Consider the following 22962-nt stretch of genomic DNA (forward strand, 5'->3'; position numbering starts at 1 on the left):
TCATCTAACTAAAGCACAGAAATTGCCCCAAGTGAACCAGGAAAGAGGGCTCAGTTCAAATCACCTAACTTAAAGCTACTACCCCTAATTAGAAGGTAAATACTATCCTTAAAAAAAAGTCCTAGGAATGGAGTCAAATACATGAGAATGCAAGTCATTCCCCAATGAATAAATCATCCAAGAATATAAAGAAGCAGCTTTTAGATGCAGAAATTAAGCCTATCTTTAGTCATGTGAAATACTGCTCTCAATCACTGTTGAGATTATGCAAATTAAAACAACTCTGAGGTACCACCTCACACCTATCAGACTGATAGCTATAAATGCTTTTTTCCCTAAGATCAACAATTGCATTCATCCCTGTCAGCTGTCAGCTCTTACAAAGACCTCTACTTTGCAATCTGAGTCCTTTGCTTTTAGATCATCACTGATCTAATCCAGTGTTTCTTTATTGCCTGGGTAGCTTTGGGAACTGAAGGAAGAAGGAAAAACAGAAGTTGACCACAGCAGTTAACTTTAATCTGAGATCTTCCCCCAGAATTCTATGGATAGGGCTAGGGAGAAAGAGAATTACAGATTGATTGGGGAGCATACTAAACTAAAAGTGTTCTCCAATATTATCTGCCTTTATCTGTTCACAAACTTATCCCAAACTCTCTTTCCAAACTTCATTGAAAATTATTCCCCTGACCCAATGGTCCAACAAGCCAAACTGGCCTTTCTGTTCCTTACACATAACACTTCCTTTCTCAATCCCATGCCTTTGTAGTAGCTATCCCCCAGAGCATACTCAAGAAGCCACTCAAGCAATACCATCTTCTTGAAGCCTTTTCTGATTCCTTTCTCAACTAAGAGTGAGCTGTCTCTCTACAAACCTTGATTTTTTTTCTATATTTATATGTAAGTGTGCATATATGTATATATCATATTTCTATAATATGTTACATCTGGGTGATACAATAGTTCAAATATCACTTCAGACACAAGTCAGATGACTTTAGGCAAGTCACACAACTTTTCTCAGTCTCAATTTTCTGCTATGTAAAATGAGAATAATAGTAACTACCTCCATGAATTTGAAAATAAAATGAGATAATATTTTTAAAGTGCTTTGCAATCCTTAAAATATTAAATACATGTTATTCTTATTATATGTACACATCTTCCCTGTATATATCATATAAACATTCAAGGTTGAACAGAGTAAGGAGCATTCCTCCTGTCCTAGAAATCCTTGGGAATCCTGGGGATTTATATTTTAATTCCCAGAATTTAGCTAAATACTTTTTGATTTGTTGATTGACTTAGCTGTCTTCCACTTTCTTACACATTAAAGTTTACTAGAGGAAAAATAGGAAAGTAAAAGGCAAGAGAACACCGTGTGGCCTCTTACAAGAAATGCTAGTGGATTGAGACAATACAATTGGATTGGTATTGTTAAGGGATATGATGAGAACATTGTATGCACAGGACCACGATTATATATTGGTTGCACATGTATATGTAATAGTGGGATGCTGAAGAGGTTAAAGTGTGTGCAGATATAAAAATAATTAATTCAACAAGCCTAACTGAAATAAACAAGTTTGATAATTAAATGCAGTATTCCTTACTGATACTACCTCAACTTAAAAAGAAAAAAAAGATGGGGAAGTCCCCCTTCTTCTTTGATATCAAGTTTTGTCATTATAATTTCATAGCATTCAGTTTACATTTTCTTTCCATCCACTTGATTATAGTTATTTATATTATTTTCCTATTTCTGCACAACTCATTTTGCATCAGTAGACAACAGGCTTTTCCAAACTTTTCTATATTCTATATTCTATATTCATCATCCTCAAAGTTTTTAAAACACAATTGACAGTTTTACTCTCTTTCCTTTTTTTTCCTACTACTAAAATGCTGTGGATCTACAGATCAAAGACTATGGATATTTTAATCACTTTCTTCACATAATTGAAATGTCTCCCAGAATAACTGAAACAATTTATAGCCCCACGAAAAAAAGTGTCTTTCTTTCCACCACCTCAACAACATTCCTCTTGATTGTCATCTTTGCCAAATTACTGGGTGTTGAGGTGCAACCACAGGTTTCTTTTGATTTTCCTTTTTCTTACTACTGTTGATTTGGAACATCACCTTATATTTGCATAAGAGTCCACGTACCTCAACTTTCTTCATCTACCATTGAGTTTGAAGTGTTTGATTAAGCTCATCCTCAGTTCTAGTCTTTAAGGTCCATGGATTTTTAGTTTTAAGGGGTTTTTTTTGCAAGGCAATGGGGTTAAGTGACTTGCCCAAGGTCATGGTCACACAGTTAAGTAATTATTAAGCATCTGAGGTTGGATTTGAACTCAGGTCCTTCTGACTCCAGTGCTCTATCCACTGCACCACTTGGCTTCCCCAGTCCATGGACTTAAAAAAATATATTTTGCTCCTCTCCTCCCCAAAAATTCATTTGATTCTAGACTGATAAGTGTTGATTTTCATTATCATTAAAAACTGTTCAATAATGGCTATATATTTAGGTTAAAATACTTGTGCTTGAAAGTAGTATATCACCTACCTATAAGGAAACTGTTAGTGCTATAATTCTGTACCTAATTCATATTTTGAAAATATTTTACACATTATCAACACATATTTCACTGACCTTTATAAATGTCTTATTATCATTTGTCGTGTGTATGTCTATAGCATCCAGAGTTTGGTAACTCAGAGAAACTACAGCTTCACTGCCCACATGATCAAAATAGAATCCAAATACATTTATTTTGCTTTTGCCCAATTTGATATAAGATTTTATTCCTATTGGAAAGAAAATAAAAAATATATTTTGAGGCAAACACTCTCTTAAGTATGATTGGGATAAATTGTCACTCTGGCAACTGCTTTTGTTGAGCTTCCAGCAGTGTTTGATTTGGACTTACATAAAGGATAACATAACTCATCCATCTGACCACACTGGAGAGACCACACCTCTGACACATCCATCTGACCATACCTCAGAGAATGAAGTCTCTGGCCAATACCTACTTGCCTAGTCTCTATGCTTTGCTTTCTACCTAAAGAATCCTCATATCAATCTTGAGACTTGCCATGCCTCTTGACTAGGTAATTAGGAATATAGAGTTTCTCCATTTCTCTTAGCAAATCCTTAAAAAGAAGGAATGGAATTGCTGATCTCAAAGGATTCTTCTGGAATGTGATATTTTCCTGCTTCCTAGTTTTTATGGGCTAAATGCTGCCCTGTTACTGAATTCCATTTACACGGTTTTTTTTTTTAGTCCTATGTCTTACCTATCTTGTCCCAATCTCTAACCCACTCAATCACTTTCCTTCCTCACAAAAAAATCTTGGGACTCAGTCACTAGAACACTGGGGTTTAAGAGATGAGTTTTCACCTTCTAGACCTCCTTGTCATTTCTTGAACATCATGCAATTTCTCTATATCTCCTACATTTGTTCTTCCTCCCCCTTTATAATGTAAGTTCCTTGTAACCAGGGACTGATTGTTTTCTTGCATTTGTATCAGTAACATTTAACACAGTGATGTGTATGTAGTAAGAACTTTAAAATTGTTTTATCTTTCTATCAATCTAACTATTTTCTAGGTCAACAAACTGCATTCCTATCAACGATTTGTAGTTTTTAGAAGAATCATATAAAGTTTTTAAAATGAAAGTGATTTGACCATGATTATATGGCTTTTCTATGTAGCTACTACACAGCTAATATATTTCAGAGTTGAGCTTTGAAGTCAAGTTTTCTTGCTTTCTAGGATATATTTCTATCCACTGCTCTATGTTAAATGCATTATAAAGCACCCAATATATTTTTAAATGAGAAAATGAAATAATTTAAAATCATTTATTTATTGAGAAAAAAATTCTTTCTGTTCTTAGTAAAAATCACCAATATTTTTGTGGAAACAATGAGCTTGAATACTCATTATCATTTTAAAAATATTTCCTTAATACTAAACTTTTGGTTTAAGTTCAGCTTATCTGAAAAAGATGTTTCATGAATGGGAAAAAGCAACAATATAGAGTTTGCTCAATCAGTGCACTAATTGCTCAGTCTGATCCACTAATTATGAAAGTGTTTCTGTTGTAATTTGGTTTCTAAAATTCTATCTTTCATTATGTAAATAGTAGCTTTTGCAAATACACTGAAAAATGCTGCATTATTTTTTAATTTCAGAAACCACTTAAACTCATTAGAAAGGATTTCTCAGCAAAATGGAGTGGTTGGCCATTTCCTTCCTAGAGATATTTTACTGATGTGGAAACTGAGACAAACAGGATTAAATGATTTGCCTAGGGTCATAGGACTAGTAAAGTATCCAAGGTCAGATTTGAATTCTAGTCTTCCTAACTTTAGGAGCAATATTCTCATCTACTGCCCCACCTAGCTCCTCCTTTAAATAACTGAAAAAATGTTATTTCCAGCTTTTTTATGGGTGAGAAAAATCTTTTTCATTGAATTGCTTTGTGCTATGTCATCATTAGCCAATATCTGAAGGTTCTATAAAATTTTTTTGATGAAATTCATTTTTAATAATAGATATTATAGGGGTAGTTGGGTGGTACAGTGGATTGATCACAGGTCCTGGAGTCAGGAGTACCTGAGTTCAAATCCAGCCTCAGACACTTAAATAATTACCTAGCTGTGTGACCTTGGGCAAGTCACTTAAACCCATTGCCTTTCAAAAAAAGACTCACAAAATTAAAAGATATTATAGGTCAGAATTTCAAATAAGCTTATTTTGATTGGGAAAGGGAGGCAAATATTCCTTCTCATATTTTATTAGATCATTGTTTTTAATCTTAGAATATAGCTGATCAGCACTATATGGTAGAAATTTTAGTTCTTCCACCTCACTGATGATCACTTTTGGCATAGAATCCCCTATGAGTAAATCAACCAATTTGTTCTTGGGTCATAGGTCCAATCCTCAAAAGATTACTATCTTGAAATTTAGGGTAATTCTTCTGTGAGTGGCTAATTTTTATTTAATCCCCATTGATCTGCTTCCCAATAATCAGGCAAAAGATATAAAGATATTTAAGTGTGATAGCACAATAAGAGTAAGAGCTACAAGAAATTTTCCTCATTAATCTGAAGAATATTCTCCCAAAAATACACAAAGCATTCAAAGGAAAGAGTGTCACTATGGAAAAGAATCAAGTGTTTTGCTTTCACAAAGGTGAGAAAGGGTATTGTTAGAGTCTCACAGATATCTATAAAGAAAATACATTACAAAGGCCAGAATATCTGGTCTTGGTGGAAACCCAAGAGATGCCAAACTGTTTACAGGAAAGAGAGCAATAGACAAAGGGAAAAAGTCATTAAAGATATAACTTTGCAGAGTCAGTGTCCTTTATACCTCCTCAAGGAGGTAGCTGTACTTGCTCATTAGTATAACGAGCAATGTGGTGGGGGGGAGGTATGGGGGCAAATGTATCGATTAGATTGTGACCCCAGTCAATGACTGACACAAAGGGGAAGGACTTTCAAAGTGTATATAAGACTTAGCGTTTCTTGGATTTGGGCCCCTCTCCCCTTGACAGAGTGGCCGCTTTTACTAAGATGTCTCAATAAAAGTAATTTTAATTACTCTGGACTAAGTATTTATGAGAAATTTATAACAATTTGGGGGGCTTGTCCTTCATATAAAATAAATCTTTTTTTTAATATTTTCTTGGAAAAACACAAGAAAATAGCACACATGAATTGCTTGATTTCAAGCACAGTTTCTCTGTGGAAGAAATATCTTAGAGATTCCTGGGAAGACTGTCCTAGATTTGGAGTTAATTGATTAAAATGTCCGGTAGTAAAAGAGAAATCTGTGATTCAGAGAGCTTAGGAGAGAAAGAACTTTTAAAGGAGATGATTAAGATTGAGAAGTTATAGGAGGGAAGATTTCTACTTTAACTCTAAATGTGAGTTTAGCTGGAGGAGTGCCCCATTTGTGAGGGGAGGGACAGAAGACTTCAAATGCTTAGCCTTAAAGGGAAAGAGAATCAGTCACAGACTGATATATGGTTGGAAAAAGGAAGAAAATATATATTTAAAAAAATCAGGGGAAAGGAAGACTTTTATTGAAAGGAAAGTGCTGTTCTCCTGGCCCTCACTCTGTTTTTTTAAATTTAACTCATTTTTGAACTAGAGTCTTGGGAATCACTCTGAGAATTTTAAAAGAGGGGACACAGTGATATTAAATTCTGACAATATTTGTACAGCATATGAGAAATTAATCTAATTAAATTGGTTTGGGATTTTGAAGTTTATTGAAACACCTCTGAGTTAAAGGAAAGTAATACTGTGTTACTAAGAAGAAAAATATATAATTGAGATTTAATTGTATGTGAAGAAACTTGGGAGTTTATCTATGATATTGAATAATATATAATTATGTTAACAGGGATAGTTACTGGTTTCTTTTGGGGATGAGAAAATACACAAGAGGAAAGAGAGAAGGGCATTTATGGAGAGGTTTAATTAATTCTCTAATTTGTTTTAATGTTAAACCTAATAATGAAAATAATTGTATTATTTTGGATGGAGTTTTGGAATGTGAGTGCTAAATTCTTTTGGTATATCCTGCCCCCAAGATGCTTTAAAAAAGGGAATATAGGAAAGATCTCCCCTTTGTGGTTAAAAAGGGAAATGCCAATTTGGACAGTAACTTTCTTTTGGGAAAGAGAAATACTGTACTAAATTCTGCAATCTGATTTGTTTTGAGGTTAAACTGATATTGATAATACATCATAAACAATCTCACAAGGTCTTTTTTGTTGGTGAGGAAAAGTTGTAATAATGTCTTATAACATTTTTATAGAAGGAAACGTGTATGTATATATATATATATATATATATATATGATTAAAAGTAAATGTAATATATATATGACTAAAAGTAAAATCTACTTAACATCTGTTATTTGGAAATAAGAAAATGTATTAATGTTGTCTAGCATTAATAGCCTAAATAAGAATCACATTTGGGGTTTTAAATGTATCATATAAAAAATTGTATCATATGTATGAGACTGGATTCTTGGAGGATCTGGGTAAAGAAATTTGGAAGACAAAAACAAACAGATATTGATATATTCATTTTGCTTTTGTTCCAATTGAATGAGATATTAGCATAAGAATTTTATGTTTAATGTAAATAAATATTAGTATGTTTAATTTTAAAGAAGTCAAAATTGTGGCTTTCTTCCCTCATGCAGACAAGAGAAGGTTAGTGAACAGGAAACTGGCAAGTATGTCCTGATTGGGGGGTGTTTTCTGCTGGTGTGTGTGGGGCAGGGTGGGGAGAAGGAGTGGCCCTAAACTATGGTTGGACAATTTAAAAAAACTTGTGGGGCAGCTAGGTGGTGCAGTGGATAGAGCACCAACCATGGAGTCAGGAGTACCTGAGTTCAAATCCAGCCTCAGACACTTAATAATTACCTAGCTGTGTGGCCTTGGGCAAGCCACTTAACCCCATTTGCCTTGCAAAAACCTACAAAAAAGTGTGTAGTCCCCTATAAGCAAAATGTGAAGAACTATTTATCAGTTATTTGATAAACTTTTGTAGTAGAGCTATTGTACTTACTATTAGTATAATATGTCAAAGCTTGGAATTGATAATTAAATACTTTGAAGGAGCAATAAGGGGAATATCAAAAATTATGACCCCTTCTGGGGTCTCTGAAATTTTAAATTATGTAATAAATTTGGTAAAGATCTGTGGGTACATGTATAATGTAATAATGGAAGGACTGTTTTGTACAATCTAGTAATTCACGTGGTATTATTACTACTGTTTTATTATATTGGAATTAATGACACATGTTGGGAAATTTAAAGTAATATGGTTCTAATAGTTTGATTGAATGTAATGATTTATATGTTGAGCATAACTAGTAGTTAAACAAGTATAGAAATATATAAACATGGAGTTAAACAATATAGAAATTTTCCAGTTATATATGTAAATTGGAAATATTGTGGTTATTTGTCACAAAACTAGTTGTTTCCCTTTGAAGTAAAAGCATCTATGTAATATAAGAAAGATAAATACAAGATAATTTAATATTTTTCTGTAACAATATTTAGCTGATTGTTATATGAGAATGTAGGAGATGATAAACAATTTCCTAGTCAAAGGAAAGGTTTATTTGTTGTATGATACAATAGTCTAGGAGGAGCCAAGGGGAATCTGATGTACCATCTTTATACAGAGATAGAGTAGATATGATTTCAGACAAAGGGATGTGGGTCTGGAGATCAGAGGCTTACAGTATGAGATAAAGAGATGAGGCATGTAGAGTGAGTCATAGTTAGAATTCCTGGCTTCAGTAAGGACCCAGAGGGGACACTCAGAGCTTTAGGTAAGGGATTCATTAATTGGGACCCCATTAAGACTATAATTGGAATTTAGTGAATTGGACTCACATGAAGTTCTAATTAGGTAAAATTACTATTTTAGATCATGGAACTTTTAATCAATTTTCTTTTCTATGTCAGATACCAGAATGATCAGCAAAAAGGAAGTGTTACTAGATCAATGTGTTTCTAGAGTCAAGAAGGCCAATGGATTGATGGTAACAGTTGCTAGAGCAGCTTTTTAGTGTGGTCTGAAGTTGGATTTTTGACTTGATTCCCTTTTGATTTGTTTTCCTCAGTGATATTTGGATGTCTGCCCTGGTAGAATAAATCTGGCCTAAGACATTTGACTACCCACATGACCTCTATCTGGACATTCGAAAATTATATCTAAAAAGGAATTTTCCTTTGATGTCCTAGGTCTTTATAGAAGGCTACTTTAAGCAAACCAAATAGACATTTTAAGTCAATTGAATTTTATTAGCCAAACAGGTTAGGTGTGTGACTGAGACCTGCTGTCAGCTATATGTTTAGATAGGAATTAATTCCTTAATTTTTAGGTTAGAGGAGATATTTAGGTAAGAAAAAGAATGGGAAATTTTTATGATAATTACAGTTTCAACATCTAGTTTAAGAAAAGGGATATGGGTTAGAGAAGTACATCAGGAAAAAGAAAAAAATATGGTATATTTGGGAATATTTTAGGAATAAAAAAGTTCAGTTAGGCTAAGGATGTTTGAGTTATTGTTGTAATGAAAGCAAATGGTTAAGACTGTTTTTATTTTTAAAACATATGCAGGGTACTCTTTGTACTAAGATGATTATTATGCATATGTTATAAACTTAAGTTAATGCAGTAATTATCAGTGAGTTTACTCATGCGGTGAAATAGTTATGGAAGTTTATTATGTTGAAGTGAAGTACATTTGTCAACATGAGAGTAAGGCAAAATTTAAATTATAATAAGCTCCAGAATCTTATTGTTTTGTGAAGAAAATATGTGTTTTGGTCTAGTAAAATGATAAGCAGTTTCTTTACCAAAGAGAAGATCTCAACAAGTCACCTGAGCTGAGGAGTACTTTATGGAACAGAATCAGAAGATGCAGAAGGACATCAGATGTCTCCAGGGGAGAACATGTTACTTCACTTTTTTTTCTTTTCTTTCATTTTGGTAACCCCATTGCCTATACCCTTTACCTCTAAAAGTGAAAGAAATATAAAATTCTTTCATCAGATATGCATAGTCAAACAAACCTAGCATTTCTGGAAATTGAGCACCTTTTCCCTTTTCAGATGTCTTAATAAAAGCAATTTTAGTGATTCTGGACTAAGTATTTTAACATAAAATAAGAAGATAAAACATCAACTTGGAAATAATCTTGACATAAAAATATCATTGGGGTGGTTCTGATATCCAAGAACATAAAAAATCAAAACAAATAAAAAAGACTAAGTCATCCCAAAATTTATAAATGGTCAAAGAATATGAATAAATGGTTCTCAAAATAATGATAAACTATTGAGAATCACATGAAAGATTGGCCCCAAATAGCGAATAATAAAAGAAATTCAAATTAATGCAACTAAGTTTTTAACCTCACATCTAGCAAACAAAAATATGACAGAAGATGAAACTGGTCCAGTAGTACTGGACTGTAAGAAGAGAGTTCCAATAATTTGGTATTATGTTTTTAAAAATGATTATTACTCACAGATTTTACTGCCCTTTATTACTCCAAGGTTGTCAAAGAAAAAGAAATGATGGTAGCACAAATACCAAAATAATCATAGATCACTTTCTGTGGTAACAAAGATTCAAAAGCAAAGGAATATATTGGACTATAACACAATATTTCCATTTACTAACTCACAAATCTCATGAGAGATCACTTTAAAAATCATTTATGGTATCATTTGAGATATAATAATATATTATATTACTCTTGGGATTCACAACACATTATTTGGTTGTTGTTTAAAGATGTTCACAGAAAAAAAAGAAATTTAGGGGAAATATTGCTGTGCCATAAGAAATGATGAATATGAAAAATTCTGAAAAGCATGGAGAGTCTTGAATGATACCCCAAAAAAGTATACATTCATGACTGCAACTAAATAAATGAAGATATTTTTTAAAAGCAATTAAATACTGTATAATATTTTTTTGGCCAATTTTGACCTCAGAGACCCTCAACTGAGTTTAAAAGAAGTTGGAAACCAAAACTGAGAGGTGAAAGGAGGAAAAAGAGAAAGTATGATTGAGGATAGCTTTCTAAGAAGCTGACTATGAAAGGGAAGGTATAGATATAGATGATACACATATAAACATACACATACAATGAGATCTTTAAGGTTCAATGAGCGATTTTTTTGCCTTTCTTAATGATAGGGGACATGAGCATATTCATAGGCAGTGGGAAAGGAGCAAGTAGATAGGAAGAGATTGGAGTTAGAGAGGGGAGAAGGTTGAGAGGGAAAAATCAGTTGAAGAGTCAGCATAAAGAGACTGGCATAAAGAAGAGGAATGATGTCAAAATTGACCCAAAAATTATACAGCATTTAGTTTGTGGTCAAGGGAAAAAAAAAAAGAAAAATTCAATTCAATTCAAAAAACATTAAGTAGCTACTCCACACCAGAAACTGTGATAAGAACAGAGGATATTTTTAAGTAAAAAAAAAAAAAAAAAGATGATCTCTGTCCTCAAAGAGCTTATAATCTCTTGGGACAAGACAACAGACAAAAGGAAACACAGTAAAAAGAGATAGGAGACCTGGAAATAGGAGAAGAGTAACTGTAGAGTCAGAATCAAGAAGAGCCACAGATGGAAAATGAAGTTTATTATTCAGATATCAGTAAACAGATTGATGATCAAACTTAAACAAAGAATTTTAGTACTACACTAGGAAATGAAACTCACTTTGGAATTTTGTTTAATGACAGCATGGAGTATTTTATCTATACTATTTGATAATGGTATACCAAGTAACCTAAAGATTTGTGATTGTATCAGTGTGATTAATTCTTCCATTAATAATGATGTAGAGAATGATGTAGAAACAAATTCTGAATCTATCTTGTTAAATGGGTGGAGGATCTTTGCTCTTGAGATGTAAAATGACTCCTATTGTTTCACTGTTTAATGTAAAATTTGTATCCTCTCTCCTCATTTACAACTCCCCAGGTTCCAACCTTCCACTGGTTTCCATCATGAAAGGGGGTATGCTATAAAACCTGAGCTGGACTTCTGCTCTGGGCCAGTCTGCCTAAATGGTCCAATAACTTTGCTTGACATTCCTTACCTCTCTCTCTTTACCCATCTCCCCCTCTGTGTCTCTCTCTACCAAGCAACCATGCTTACCTTTTGCTATTCATCCTGTTCTAAAGTACTTGTTTACCCTTGGGAGTAAAAGTGTTTTAACCTGTTTGTTATATTTCATAATAAAACCTCTAGCAGTAACATTCAGTGGCCCAGATTCCTTTGTTTATCTGGTTAATCCAGATCCCATCAACAACATGAAGACATCAGTCCTTCTGGGCTGTGTTATCTAGATAGCCTTCATAAGTTGCTTTAACTAGATACATTTATCAAGTGTTGACCAGAATTTTAGGGATGAGTCCTTAAATACTTAGAATGGTCTTCCAAAGACATATATGGAGTCTATTATTAGTCCTGCTACCAGAAATCTTTCTAGTTTATGCCATACCATATATTGAGTTGCCATGAATTTTAAAAAAGATGGGATCACCTCCATTCCATGATGAATATATAGAGAAGGTATCAGAGAAGTTTAGCCAAGTCAATTTCCTTAGGAACATTTAAAACAAAAAGAAAATTTAAATTTGTCTGTTTATAATTTGACTGTGAAGAAAAATATTAGAAGATCATGGGGATCATATTTGAGTTTTGAGCAGGGATTTTAGTTTGATTAGGTCATTAATATAACTTGTTTCAAGCATCTTCCCCATCTTTCCATTGTTATATTTTAATTTCTCACCTGCCTTAGTCATATATAAATTTGAATTCCGAGAAACAAAGACAATGTCTAAAGTATGGAAGCTATGGTAGCTCCAAATTATGACATCATTGTAAAATCTTGCTATTATTTCAAAACTGTTCCCTCCATCATATGAAATCCAGATCTAGAGAGAGGAAATAACAGCAAAAGAACAACTATTATTTTCTGTAATGAGGAATTCATCCTTAGAAAAATATTACAAAATTTAATTTGATTATATGAATAATTATTTAGTTCCTATTATATAAATGACTATAAAGAGGAGGCAACTAATTGGCCCAGGGAAATAAAGGACCAGTCCTGGAGTCTGGCCCCGAGTTCAGATCTGCCCTCAGTCACATGACCAAAGTGTGTGGTTTGTGGCAAGTCCCTTAACCTGATTGCCTTTCGTCAAGAACCATCTCCAGTCATCCTAATTCATATCTATACAATGGACCCAGATGGCTCCAGAGGAGAAAATGAAACTGGTGACTGAGCATAGCATCCCCTCTCTCAAATCCAAATGATGTGCTTGTCATGGCAACACCTCCCTGATGGCATGTCAAAGTCTTCTGGATAAAAGGAAGGACAAATATCAAGTAATCAAAAATGCAGAGCAGACAGTGGTATCCACCAGTCGCAGAAATTCCTCATTAAGAGCTTCTTGCACTGATGAAAATGATCATCTGGTCCAAATAGGAAAGACATTGAGAATATACAGACAAAGGCAACTAGATGGAGTAGTAGATAGAGCATCAGCCCTAGAGTCAGGAGTACCTGAGTTCAAATCCGGCTTCAGACACTCAATAATTACCTAGCTGTGTGGCCTTGGGCAAGCCACTTAACCCAATTTGCCTTGCAAAATTCTAAATAAAAAGAATATACAGACAAATGGGCTTCACACATTTTATCAGAGAATACAACATATACACAGAGAAGTAAATACAAAGAGATTGAAAACACCAACAAATAGAAAACTCAGAGAAAGCATCATGGAGATGAAGGAAAATGAGGATTCTGAGAGGCATAGAGGAAAAGGGTAAAAGAAGATCATCTATGTAAATATATTATATAGTTGTAAAAAATGTGCATGGCAAAACTCTAAACTTCTGTTAGGATGTGCTGTTATTATTTTGGCTAATTTTCAGTGAAATTGAACATATAACATTGAACTTTATACTTTCTTTTTCCCAAATACTTGTCCATATTTCCTATGATATATTTTTATTCATTTATAGGCTTTTAAGAGAAGGAACAATATTATATCCACATAGGGTCTAGCCATCTAACAAATTTTACTGAAGTAGTAAAATATTTATTCATTAGTGAATTTTAACTATGGAAACATACATCTGACTTTGGAAGTCAGAGGGGAAATAGGATGAACATTTTTGTATAAAATTTTTACAGTAATGTCACCAGTTAGAAATGTGGGTTAATGATAGTCTCAATCTCAGGTTACATTTACTCTGTTTAAATCTAAAGCATAGCAAAGAAAAGAGAATGAATAAAGGATAATAAACTGCCAAACTTTCCCCAAAACCTATCCAACAAAATTACCATTGTTCTTGTTGTTGCTAAGTCATATATGACTCTTCATGACCCCAAGGACCATGAGACATAAAACCCTTCTATCCTCTACCATATCCCAAAGTTTCTCCAAGTTCATGTCTGTTCCTTCCATGACACTTCCCATCTCATCCCTTTGTGCTTTTATCTTGAATCTTTAGTAAAATCAGGATTTTTTCCCATAGTTCAATTTCCTCATTATATGGCCAAATTATTTAAGTTTTAGCTTCAGCATCTAACCTTCTAATGAACAGTCTGAATTAATTTCTTTAAGATGGTTGCTGTCTTTCATGCTTGAAGTAGATCAAAATGACATCATTATGTCCAGGTCAAGATATAGTTTTTCAGCTGTAGCTAATTAGAGCAATACAAGTTCAAAAGATTCTACCACAGGTCAGGCAAAAATAAACCATATGAACATGCATATTAAATATATAATTTGTTCATCTTACATTTCTTTTGATCTACTGTAAATTGTTTTGTTCATAAAGCACAGTGTCTTTTTAGATGGGAGTATTTCAATGCTGTGTGGTCCTGAACCAGTCTTCCATGTCTCACAATTGATTACAAAGTTCTTCAGAGAGATCTTGAGATCATGTTTTTGTTGACTGTTTTGATCCCCTTCTCCAGCATCATGATTAAAAAGGATCAATTCTGCAGCACTCAGTTTTATTTATGCTCTAATTCTCACAACCATATATTACTATTGAAAAAAAAAACCACAGCTTTGATTAATGAACCTTTAGTGGAAAGATACTGTTTTTTTAGTAAGTTGTTCAAATTAGGCATAATTTTCCTTCCAAGAAGCAAGCATCTTTTAATTTCATAGCTGCATTCATCATTTGCAGTTATCTTTGAGCCCTTTAGTATAATTTCTTCCTCCTCTATTTGCCAGGAAGTCATAGAACCAGGTGCAATGACCTTAGAGGAGTTTTTTATGTCGAGCTTGCAAGTCAACTTTTCCACTTCTCTTTTACTCTCTTCAAGAGGTTTCCTACTTTCTGGCATCAGATTTGTATCATCTGCATATCTGCGATTTTTAATATTTCTCCTGGAAACCTTAATTCTGGCTTTTGATTTTATCCAGTGTATTCTTTCACATGGTGTACTGAGCATGCATATTAAAGTGACAACATACAGTTAGTTTTTCCATGTTAAGTTCTGTTACTTCTTGATCCATATGTAGGTTACTATAGTACTCTTGTCTCTGAGGATTTTCCACATTTTGTTTTTCTACAACTCACATACTTTCTCCATAATCCAGGGAATGTTAGCAATTGTTCTCTAGTTCCTCTACCTCTTTGAGAACCAGTCTGCTCTCACAATAATTCTCAGTCTACATATAGCCAAAGCTTAGCTTGGAGGATCTTAAACATCATATTGCTGGACATGTGAAATGAGCACAATTGTTTGGCAATTTGAACATTCTTTGGACTGATCTTCTTTAAGATTGAGACATAGACTGATTATTTTCCAGTTCAGTAGTCACTGGAATTTGGACCACAGCATTTTGACAGAGTCATCTTTTAAGATTTTAAATAACTCAGAATCACATCACTTCTACTAACAAGGCCTACTTGACTTCATTTTCTATAATGTCTGGCTCTATATTAGTAACCACAGCATCATGATTACTGATGTTAAGATCTTTCTTGTATAGTTTTTCCATATATATATTTCCCCATCTCTTCTTAATCTCTATTTGTTAAGGCCCTATTTTTGTCTTTTATCATACCCATTTTCTTATTTAATGTTCCCTTGACATCTCTAATGTCTCTCTCATTTTATTATTTTTGTTCTCTTTTTTTTGCATCTTCATTTAAGGAAACCTTCATATCCCTCATTATTCTCTGAAATTCTTCATTGTTAGGTGTGTGTTCCCTCCTTTCCCTTTCCCTTTCCCTTTCCCTTTCCTTCTTTCCACATCTATTTGTAAATCCTCATCAGTCATTTTACTTTGTTGCTCTTTTTCTTGTTTATTCTTTTTTTGTTTATTGTTTATCATGAACCTGTTATTCTACACACCATATTTAATCCCTGAAAACTATTCATTTCACTTCATATTCATGAAGGATGTTATTTAGGTCAAACCTATGAAGTCTGATGGCTTTCCCTACTTTTTTTTCAATTTAAGTCTAATTTTGCTCATGATCTGAGTCACAGTCATCTCCAGATCTTATTTTGACTGACTATACAGAACTTTACCTTTGGCTACAAAGTATATAATAGATTTAATTTTGATATTGACCATCTGATAATGTACATGTTTAGAATCACCTCCTGGATTATTGAAAATAAGAGTGCTTATCCAGCAAGTTATCTTGACAAAATTCAATTTAGTTCCTGCCTTTCTTCATTTTATATGCCAAGGTCAAAGTGGCCTGCTATTCCAATTACCTTTGCATTTCTTAGTTTACTTTTCCATCCCTTATGATGATTGTGACATTTTTGTCGGTATTATTTCTAGACTGTGTTGTAGGTAAGGTCTTCATAGAACCAATCAATTCTGACCTCTTTAGCATTAGTGGTTGGAGTATAAATTTGTATTAATCTGATATTGAATAGCTTGCTTTGGATTCAAATATGTCATTTTGTCATTTTTTAAATGAAACCGCAGTACAACTTTTCTCATCCCTTTATTGACTATGAGGGCAATGCCATTTCTTCTAAGGGATTCTTGCCCAGAGTATTATATCTTATGATCACCTGAAATTAAGTTTACTTATTCCTGTCCATTTAAGTTTACTGTCAGTCAAGATACTGATGTTTAATTTTTCCATTTCCTATTTGACTGCATTCCTGCTCGATAGATCTTATATTCCAGATTCCTGTGTGATATACAGCTTTACAACATCAGATTTTTCTTTAATCACCAGACACATCTGCAGTTAAACTTCCTTTCAGTTTTGGACAAGCTTCTTCATTAGTTCTAGAGTTACTTATGGTTGTATTCCACTCTTTCCTAGTAGTGTGTTTGACTCCTTATGATTTCATGAGCTCATCATCTAATGTCATTTCCTTTATCATTTGGTGCTGTCCATGGTGTTTTCTTGGCAATACAGAAATATTTTGTCATTTCCTTCTCCATCTTTTTTAAGAGCTCTCCACTATGACTTGTGTGTTGTGGGTAATCCTATATGGCATAGCTCACAGTTGCACTGAGTTATGTAAGTCCCTATACCAAAATAATGTGATGATCCAAGAGGGGACAATATAACCATAGAAAATACCAAATAAAATTTGGGTAGAAAAGTTCCCCAGCCCAGGATACCTTAGGGAGAGGTCTGTGGACACTTGGGAGTGGGGAATCAGGGCATGGAGGAAATAGTACAAAAATTATAAGGGGACTTATAGGAAAGAGATGCAAATGGTCTCCTGTGATAACACTGGATGCAAGTTCAGGAATCATTTAGCAGCTTCATAGTCTATTATCCAGTTCTGGACAGAGAGGAGTAATTGTAATAAGGAAGAACAAGAGTTCCACCTGGGGAAGGACCAAAGCTTAGACCAAAAGGGCAGTAACCATTCTTTCCCCAAATCACAGGACTTTGGAAGCACTGAAAAACCTATAGGCTCCCAAACCAAACTAGAGAAGCTCAAACTAGTTACCCTCCCTCCTTCCCTCTAACCCTAGATGATTAAGAGCTCAATTCTAAAAGACTAAAAATCAAGAAATAGGCTAGGAAAAAATGAACTTTTTTTTTAAAAAAATGAGCTTAATCTCAAAAATCTTCTATGGCAACAGGAAAATTCAAGATGTAAAGTCATAAGAAGAAAATGATTTGAAAATAAGAAAAATCTTAAAAGAAAAATGTGTATTAGACACAAACTTAATTCTTCTTCATAGAAGAGCTGAAGGAATTATTTTTTAAAAGGAGCAAATAAATTATTTTAAAATTTTCAAATTTAAAAATCAATAACAGTCAAGGAAAAATTGGGAAAAGAACTGAGAACTCTGTAATAAGATTATGAAAAGAGAATGAACAACTTGTTCAAAAGAGGCAACAGGTGGTATACAGGATAGAGCAAGGGCCCTGGCATCAGGAAGACCTGAGTTCAAAACTGAACTCAGGTACTTGACTTGACAAGATGTGTGACTCTAAGGACTGGGTAAGTCACTTAACCCCTATTACCTTGCCAAATATCAAGAAATAATAAAACAAAGTATAAAAAAGTTAAAAATTTGAAATATAAAATTAAATGAAAATAGATCAAAGATAGCTAATTTGTGAAATATTGGATTATCTAAAAGTCATGATCAAAAAAAGAGCTGAGATTCCATGTTTCAAGTAATTATAAAGAAAACTTACCTAGATAGTTTAGAACTAGAGGCCAAAGTAGAAACTTAAAGACTCTTCCAATCACTTCCTGACAGAGATCCTCAACCTAAAGTTTGCACATCAGTGAAGTTAAGTTCAACATTTAATTAAGTGTGAAAATCACTATGTGTAAAGCATTGGCAATATAAAGACAAAACTATTTTAATGGTAAAACCAATGAGGGAAGACTTTTTAGGAATGGGGAACATTCTACCCAAAATCATGGTAAAGGAAGATGAAATGGTAAGTTTGGGAAACTAAAACTACTAACTCATTTTAATTACATCATAGAAAATATGAGTAGGAGAAGTAGGTGAGTGGGCAATATTTTTAGAGAATGTTGTAAGTTACTAACTAGAGAGAGAATGACCAGAGCAGCCTAAAGCAAAAATCAGTCATTAGCCTTCTCTTAATGTTGAAGTGGCAACAATTCATTCCTTGTGTTTCTTAAGTCAAAGGATATAATTTTAGGTAAACAATAGTCAAGATGCAAGTCATAGTATATCTGTTATCTATCATCTCACTAAAAAAATAGAAAATACATATTCCAAAATATGTATTACACAAAGAGAAATCTAACAGACAGTAAACCCTAATCTGACATCATTGTTTTCCAGGTCTCCCATTTTCCTCCCACATTTTGAACTAAAGGCAGAATCTAGTTTTGTCCTGTATCAGAGAAATTCTGTGAGCTAAGCTCCATCATCTGCCCATGACAGAGATATCACAGAAGCAATTCCTACAGACTACCAACTACCACCATGAGAAGTAGATTTGGATCAAGTTAATGACAAAACATTCTTATCCATTCTTATCCAATGACTGAAGCTCCAAGTATATGACACCTTATCAGAGATTGTGAGAAATGGGCTCTTTAATGGGCCTTGTTCTAGAAAGACTTATTCAAATTCAAGCCTAGAGCTTCATAGCTCTGAAACAAACTCCAGATTATGAAAGTGCATGATTCAAAAGTATGAATGGATTGTGATCTGAACCAGCGAAGTTATGGGATAAGAATATTGATTAGGTAGCCCATGCTTGGGTATGAAACCTATTGTTGAAAGGGAAATTTTTCACTTGAACTTTTACCTTAATTAATGAGGCAAAATTCAGGACAAAGATAATTATATGTTTACTAAACGTACATTAAAGTAGCAACACATTGACTAGACAATTTCTGAAAAATCATCAATGGCTTCAAGGTGGGCCACCTTAGCAAAAGAGGTGAGACACTTGCATCTCAGTTCCTCCCCAAGTTAGCAAGAATGTGTCAATTTGCAGCTAGAGGAACAAAGGTCACAAGTAGGCAATGACTTGACTACATAACCATTTAAAAGGGGATACCTCTTCAAACCCTGATTAACAAGCAGGAGGGGGCATAGTAGGATACCGAGTCATTTTTTCCCATACAAAAATTAAAAGGTAACTTTACTTCCATAATTTCTCTGGCTTTGCACAATTTCTACGTAGTTATGCCCAAGGGTTCAATAATTTCTCTTGCAACACAATCTACTCAAAGTAATCTCTCACAGCAGATAATTCTCTTCTCTCAATTCTTTTAAGAACTCTTGCAAATGACTAAGGACCTTAATAGTATATTATTTGCTTGGTCAGACAAGACCTCAGGTCGAGGTCTTGAAAATTCAAGACTGTCTGTACACAGGTATGAAATGAAAAGGTGGAAGAGGAATGGTTCACAAAACTTGGTGCATCACAACTATTCTCCATCTAATTTTCTTTTATGTTGGACTTGACTCTTTTGAAGTCATACATAGTTCTTTAAACAGATTCAAATCATGATCCTTTTATAAGGTTAATTACCAACTACTTAAAACTTTCTAGTTTCAAGAACTCTTTGGTAATGGACATGGCATTTACATGAAAAAATACAGCAAAGTTCTTTGCTTGTAGTAGACCTATAATGCACCTCAGACATGAGAAATTTTCTGAAGCTGTTGAAATATGCAAATGAGGCAATATTGACGCTGAGAAAAGTCTAATATTTCATGGCAAACCAAGGTAGTACCCATCTTCTCATTCAGTCCTTTGACAATGGGAACTTAGGTGACCTGTAGGTTTTTGCTGGATCCAGGCTAATTACATGTCTTTACTGGGGCATCAGAGGCTTAAGGAATCTGGTTTCTTTAACTTTATATCCTAAAGACATTCCTGAGCCCATATATAATTACAACTATGATTTAAAAAAATTAATATAGCATGTACTATATCTAACTTTGATTCTAAAAGCGATATTGAGCATACACTAGAAGTTCCCTGAGTATTAGTTCTAGAATATTAACACTCTCACTCCAGACAAAATATTCACTGTAATAATCTACAATATCCCATGAAAAAGTTGTTTCTGCAGAATGTTCTGTGTGCTCTCAGTTGCTTCCATTTAAGAAGGAAGAATTGCAATGCTATAGATATAGAAATGATTATATATGTATATACGTATACAAAGATATATAAACATATATATATATATATATATATATATATATATATATATATATATATATTAGTCCTTTGGCTTTATTTTCCATAATTAAAAAAGTGAATATGCTTTAAATGTCTCTCTGGATAATATCCTTTGAAAAATCACTTCTCAAATGGCATTTGAGTCACATTATTAAGCAGTGACTTGTTAGCTGTGATTTAGTGGTTAGAAATCTGAGAGCATAGTAAGTACTTTTCAGGAACAATCTACCAATTCCTGAAAACCATAATCATCACAGATACAGTTTTTCCCTTTTTCATTTATCCTTTGAAAGTAGGTAGGTTCATTAATAAGGCCAGGGGCAGTGTCATAAAGAATCAGCCCTTGTAAATTAGCTTCTACACGTAAGGAAATTTTCTGAAAATCACAAATATAAGTCAGGAAAAACCCAAAGAAAGAAAAAGACATGAACCATTCTGCTGCAGTAGTAATCATATGAAGTACTTATCCTTTGTCCTCAGGGTTCCAGTGAAGTTTCTGGACTATATCAGAATCAAAATGACCACTGTACAAATGGGAGTAGCAAGCCAGCACGCAAAATGCACTTACTCCACACCAGATGACCATCACCAATCAGATCCAAAAGACTTGTTTGCTATGAATTTTAGGCTGTATTTTGTAGGAAATGATTGTCTGAAAAAACATATAAAAGGAATCCAGATCAAAAGTAAGCACAGCTCCTCATATGTGTGTGCAGCAAAGATTTTTGTTTTCTGGAAGTTTGCTGCGATAGAAAGTCCTAAGCAACTAAGTAATCTAAGTGCAGGGCCACTTGGATTGTAAAATTTGATGATACAAAATTTCTCAGGATTAAGAGAATGAACTTGCTTATAATGAACATATATGGTGGCACCACCTGATATAGGGTAATGCAGAGTCCACATGGCAAAGAGTTATTGCAGTAATGCATGAAAAGATGAAAGCAGCAGCTGTCCAAATGTCAAGGGGTGAAGGGAAGAAAGCTGAGCCCTTGTTGAAACCACCACATCTCAATAGGACCTTAGCAATACATATGTTTTTCTCTATTGCCCAATGGGTGAAAAACTAAACCAAAATGTAGGGACTGTGAACTTTCACCATGATGTGGCTACTAATTTACAATTCTTGAAAGCTTCCAAGTCTTAGTTTCTTCTATAAATAAGAGCAATGAAATAAAATACTTTGCCAAAGTGCCCAAGTAACAATGATAGATGATCTGTCCTTGCCTCTGTCTCCCACAAAAAGTGAAAGTGCGGGGCTGGGCAGCTGCAGCTCCCATGTGTCGCAGCCTCCAGACTGCCCACTCCCAGAGGTGCTGCCCCTTAGTGCCAGGGCTGGGTCTCAACATAACTTTAAATACTACTCTGCAGTAAGATGGGTAAAATCTTTTCCCTACCTGGTCTCAAAAGCTCCCAAAAAGCTACAGGATGAAGTATGAGCATGTCAGTCTGACAAATAATGAAATGCTGTCCTCAGGCACCACCAGACACCTATTGAACTTTCTCTCTTGCTACTGCACAGTGTTAATCGACAAAAGTAAAAAAAGACTATAGAAAGAGCTCTAACAGATTGACTGAATTGTTGATTTATATTCTATGGGAGAATATGAACAAAAATCATGAGAAAGATAGGAATGAATGATCTCATAGTTTTTCCCCTACAAAGGATTGGTCTAATCTCTCATAGGCTTGCCTATAGGTCTTTTTAAAGACTGTTTTGTAGAGATGAGGTTAAAATTTAGACTTAATTTTAATTCCCTTTCTTTTGTCTCCTGAGTAACCTACTTTTCTAATCATGTTTCTAGGGGCAGCTAGGTGGTACAGTAGATAGAGCACCCACTCTGGAGTCAGGAGGACCTGAGTTTAAATCCAACCTCATACGCTTAATAATTTCCTGTGTGACCTTGGACAAGTCACTTAACCCCATTTTCTTAAATAAAGAAAATTTTTAAAAAAAGAGAACTAATCATTTCTTTAATGATATCTCTTCGATAAAGAGTTATTCATAGGTCATCATTGGAAATATGTTGGAACCTATTTAAACTGCTTATATAGCTTTCCATTGCATTTATAAAAAAGGGCAAATAAGAGGAATAGGATGGAAAGAAACACAGGAAGTAATCATAACTGTTAATATAAATGGGATGAATTCTTCCATAAAACAGAAAAGGATAGAAGAAACAATCAAAAAACCAGAATCCTACAATATACTGTTT

At 34.0% G+C, this 22962-nt stretch overlaps 1 protein-coding gene across 4 annotated transcripts in view; it reads right to left on the minus strand.

Moving 5' to 3' along the window:
• Nucleotides 1-22962, minus strand: part of LOC141522203 (cation channel sperm-associated auxiliary subunit beta-like) — a 156273-nt gene that overhangs the window by 58574 nt on the left and 74737 nt on the right. For 3 of the 4 annotated variants that reach the window (XM_074235413.1, XM_074235411.1, XM_074235410.1), the window contains 2 exons: nucleotides 12381-12525; nucleotides 2657-2811 (listed from right to left, as the gene is read on the minus strand). The exons of the other annotated variant lie outside the window; for it this stretch is intronic. In XM_074235413.1, coding sequence (XP_074091514.1) covers nucleotides 2657-2811; nucleotides 12381-12525 — 300 coding nt within the window. The remainder of the gene's footprint in view (nucleotides 1-2656; nucleotides 2812-12380; nucleotides 12526-22962) is intronic. 4 annotated transcript variants of the gene reach the window in all.

The sequence above is a fragment of the Macrotis lagotis genome, chromosome 4, assembly GCF_037893015.1.
Source record: "Macrotis lagotis isolate mMagLag1 chromosome 4, bilby.v1.9.chrom.fasta, whole genome shotgun sequence".
In the NCBI taxonomy this organism is placed as follows: Eukaryota; Metazoa; Chordata; class Mammalia; order Peramelemorphia; family Peramelidae; genus Macrotis; species Macrotis lagotis.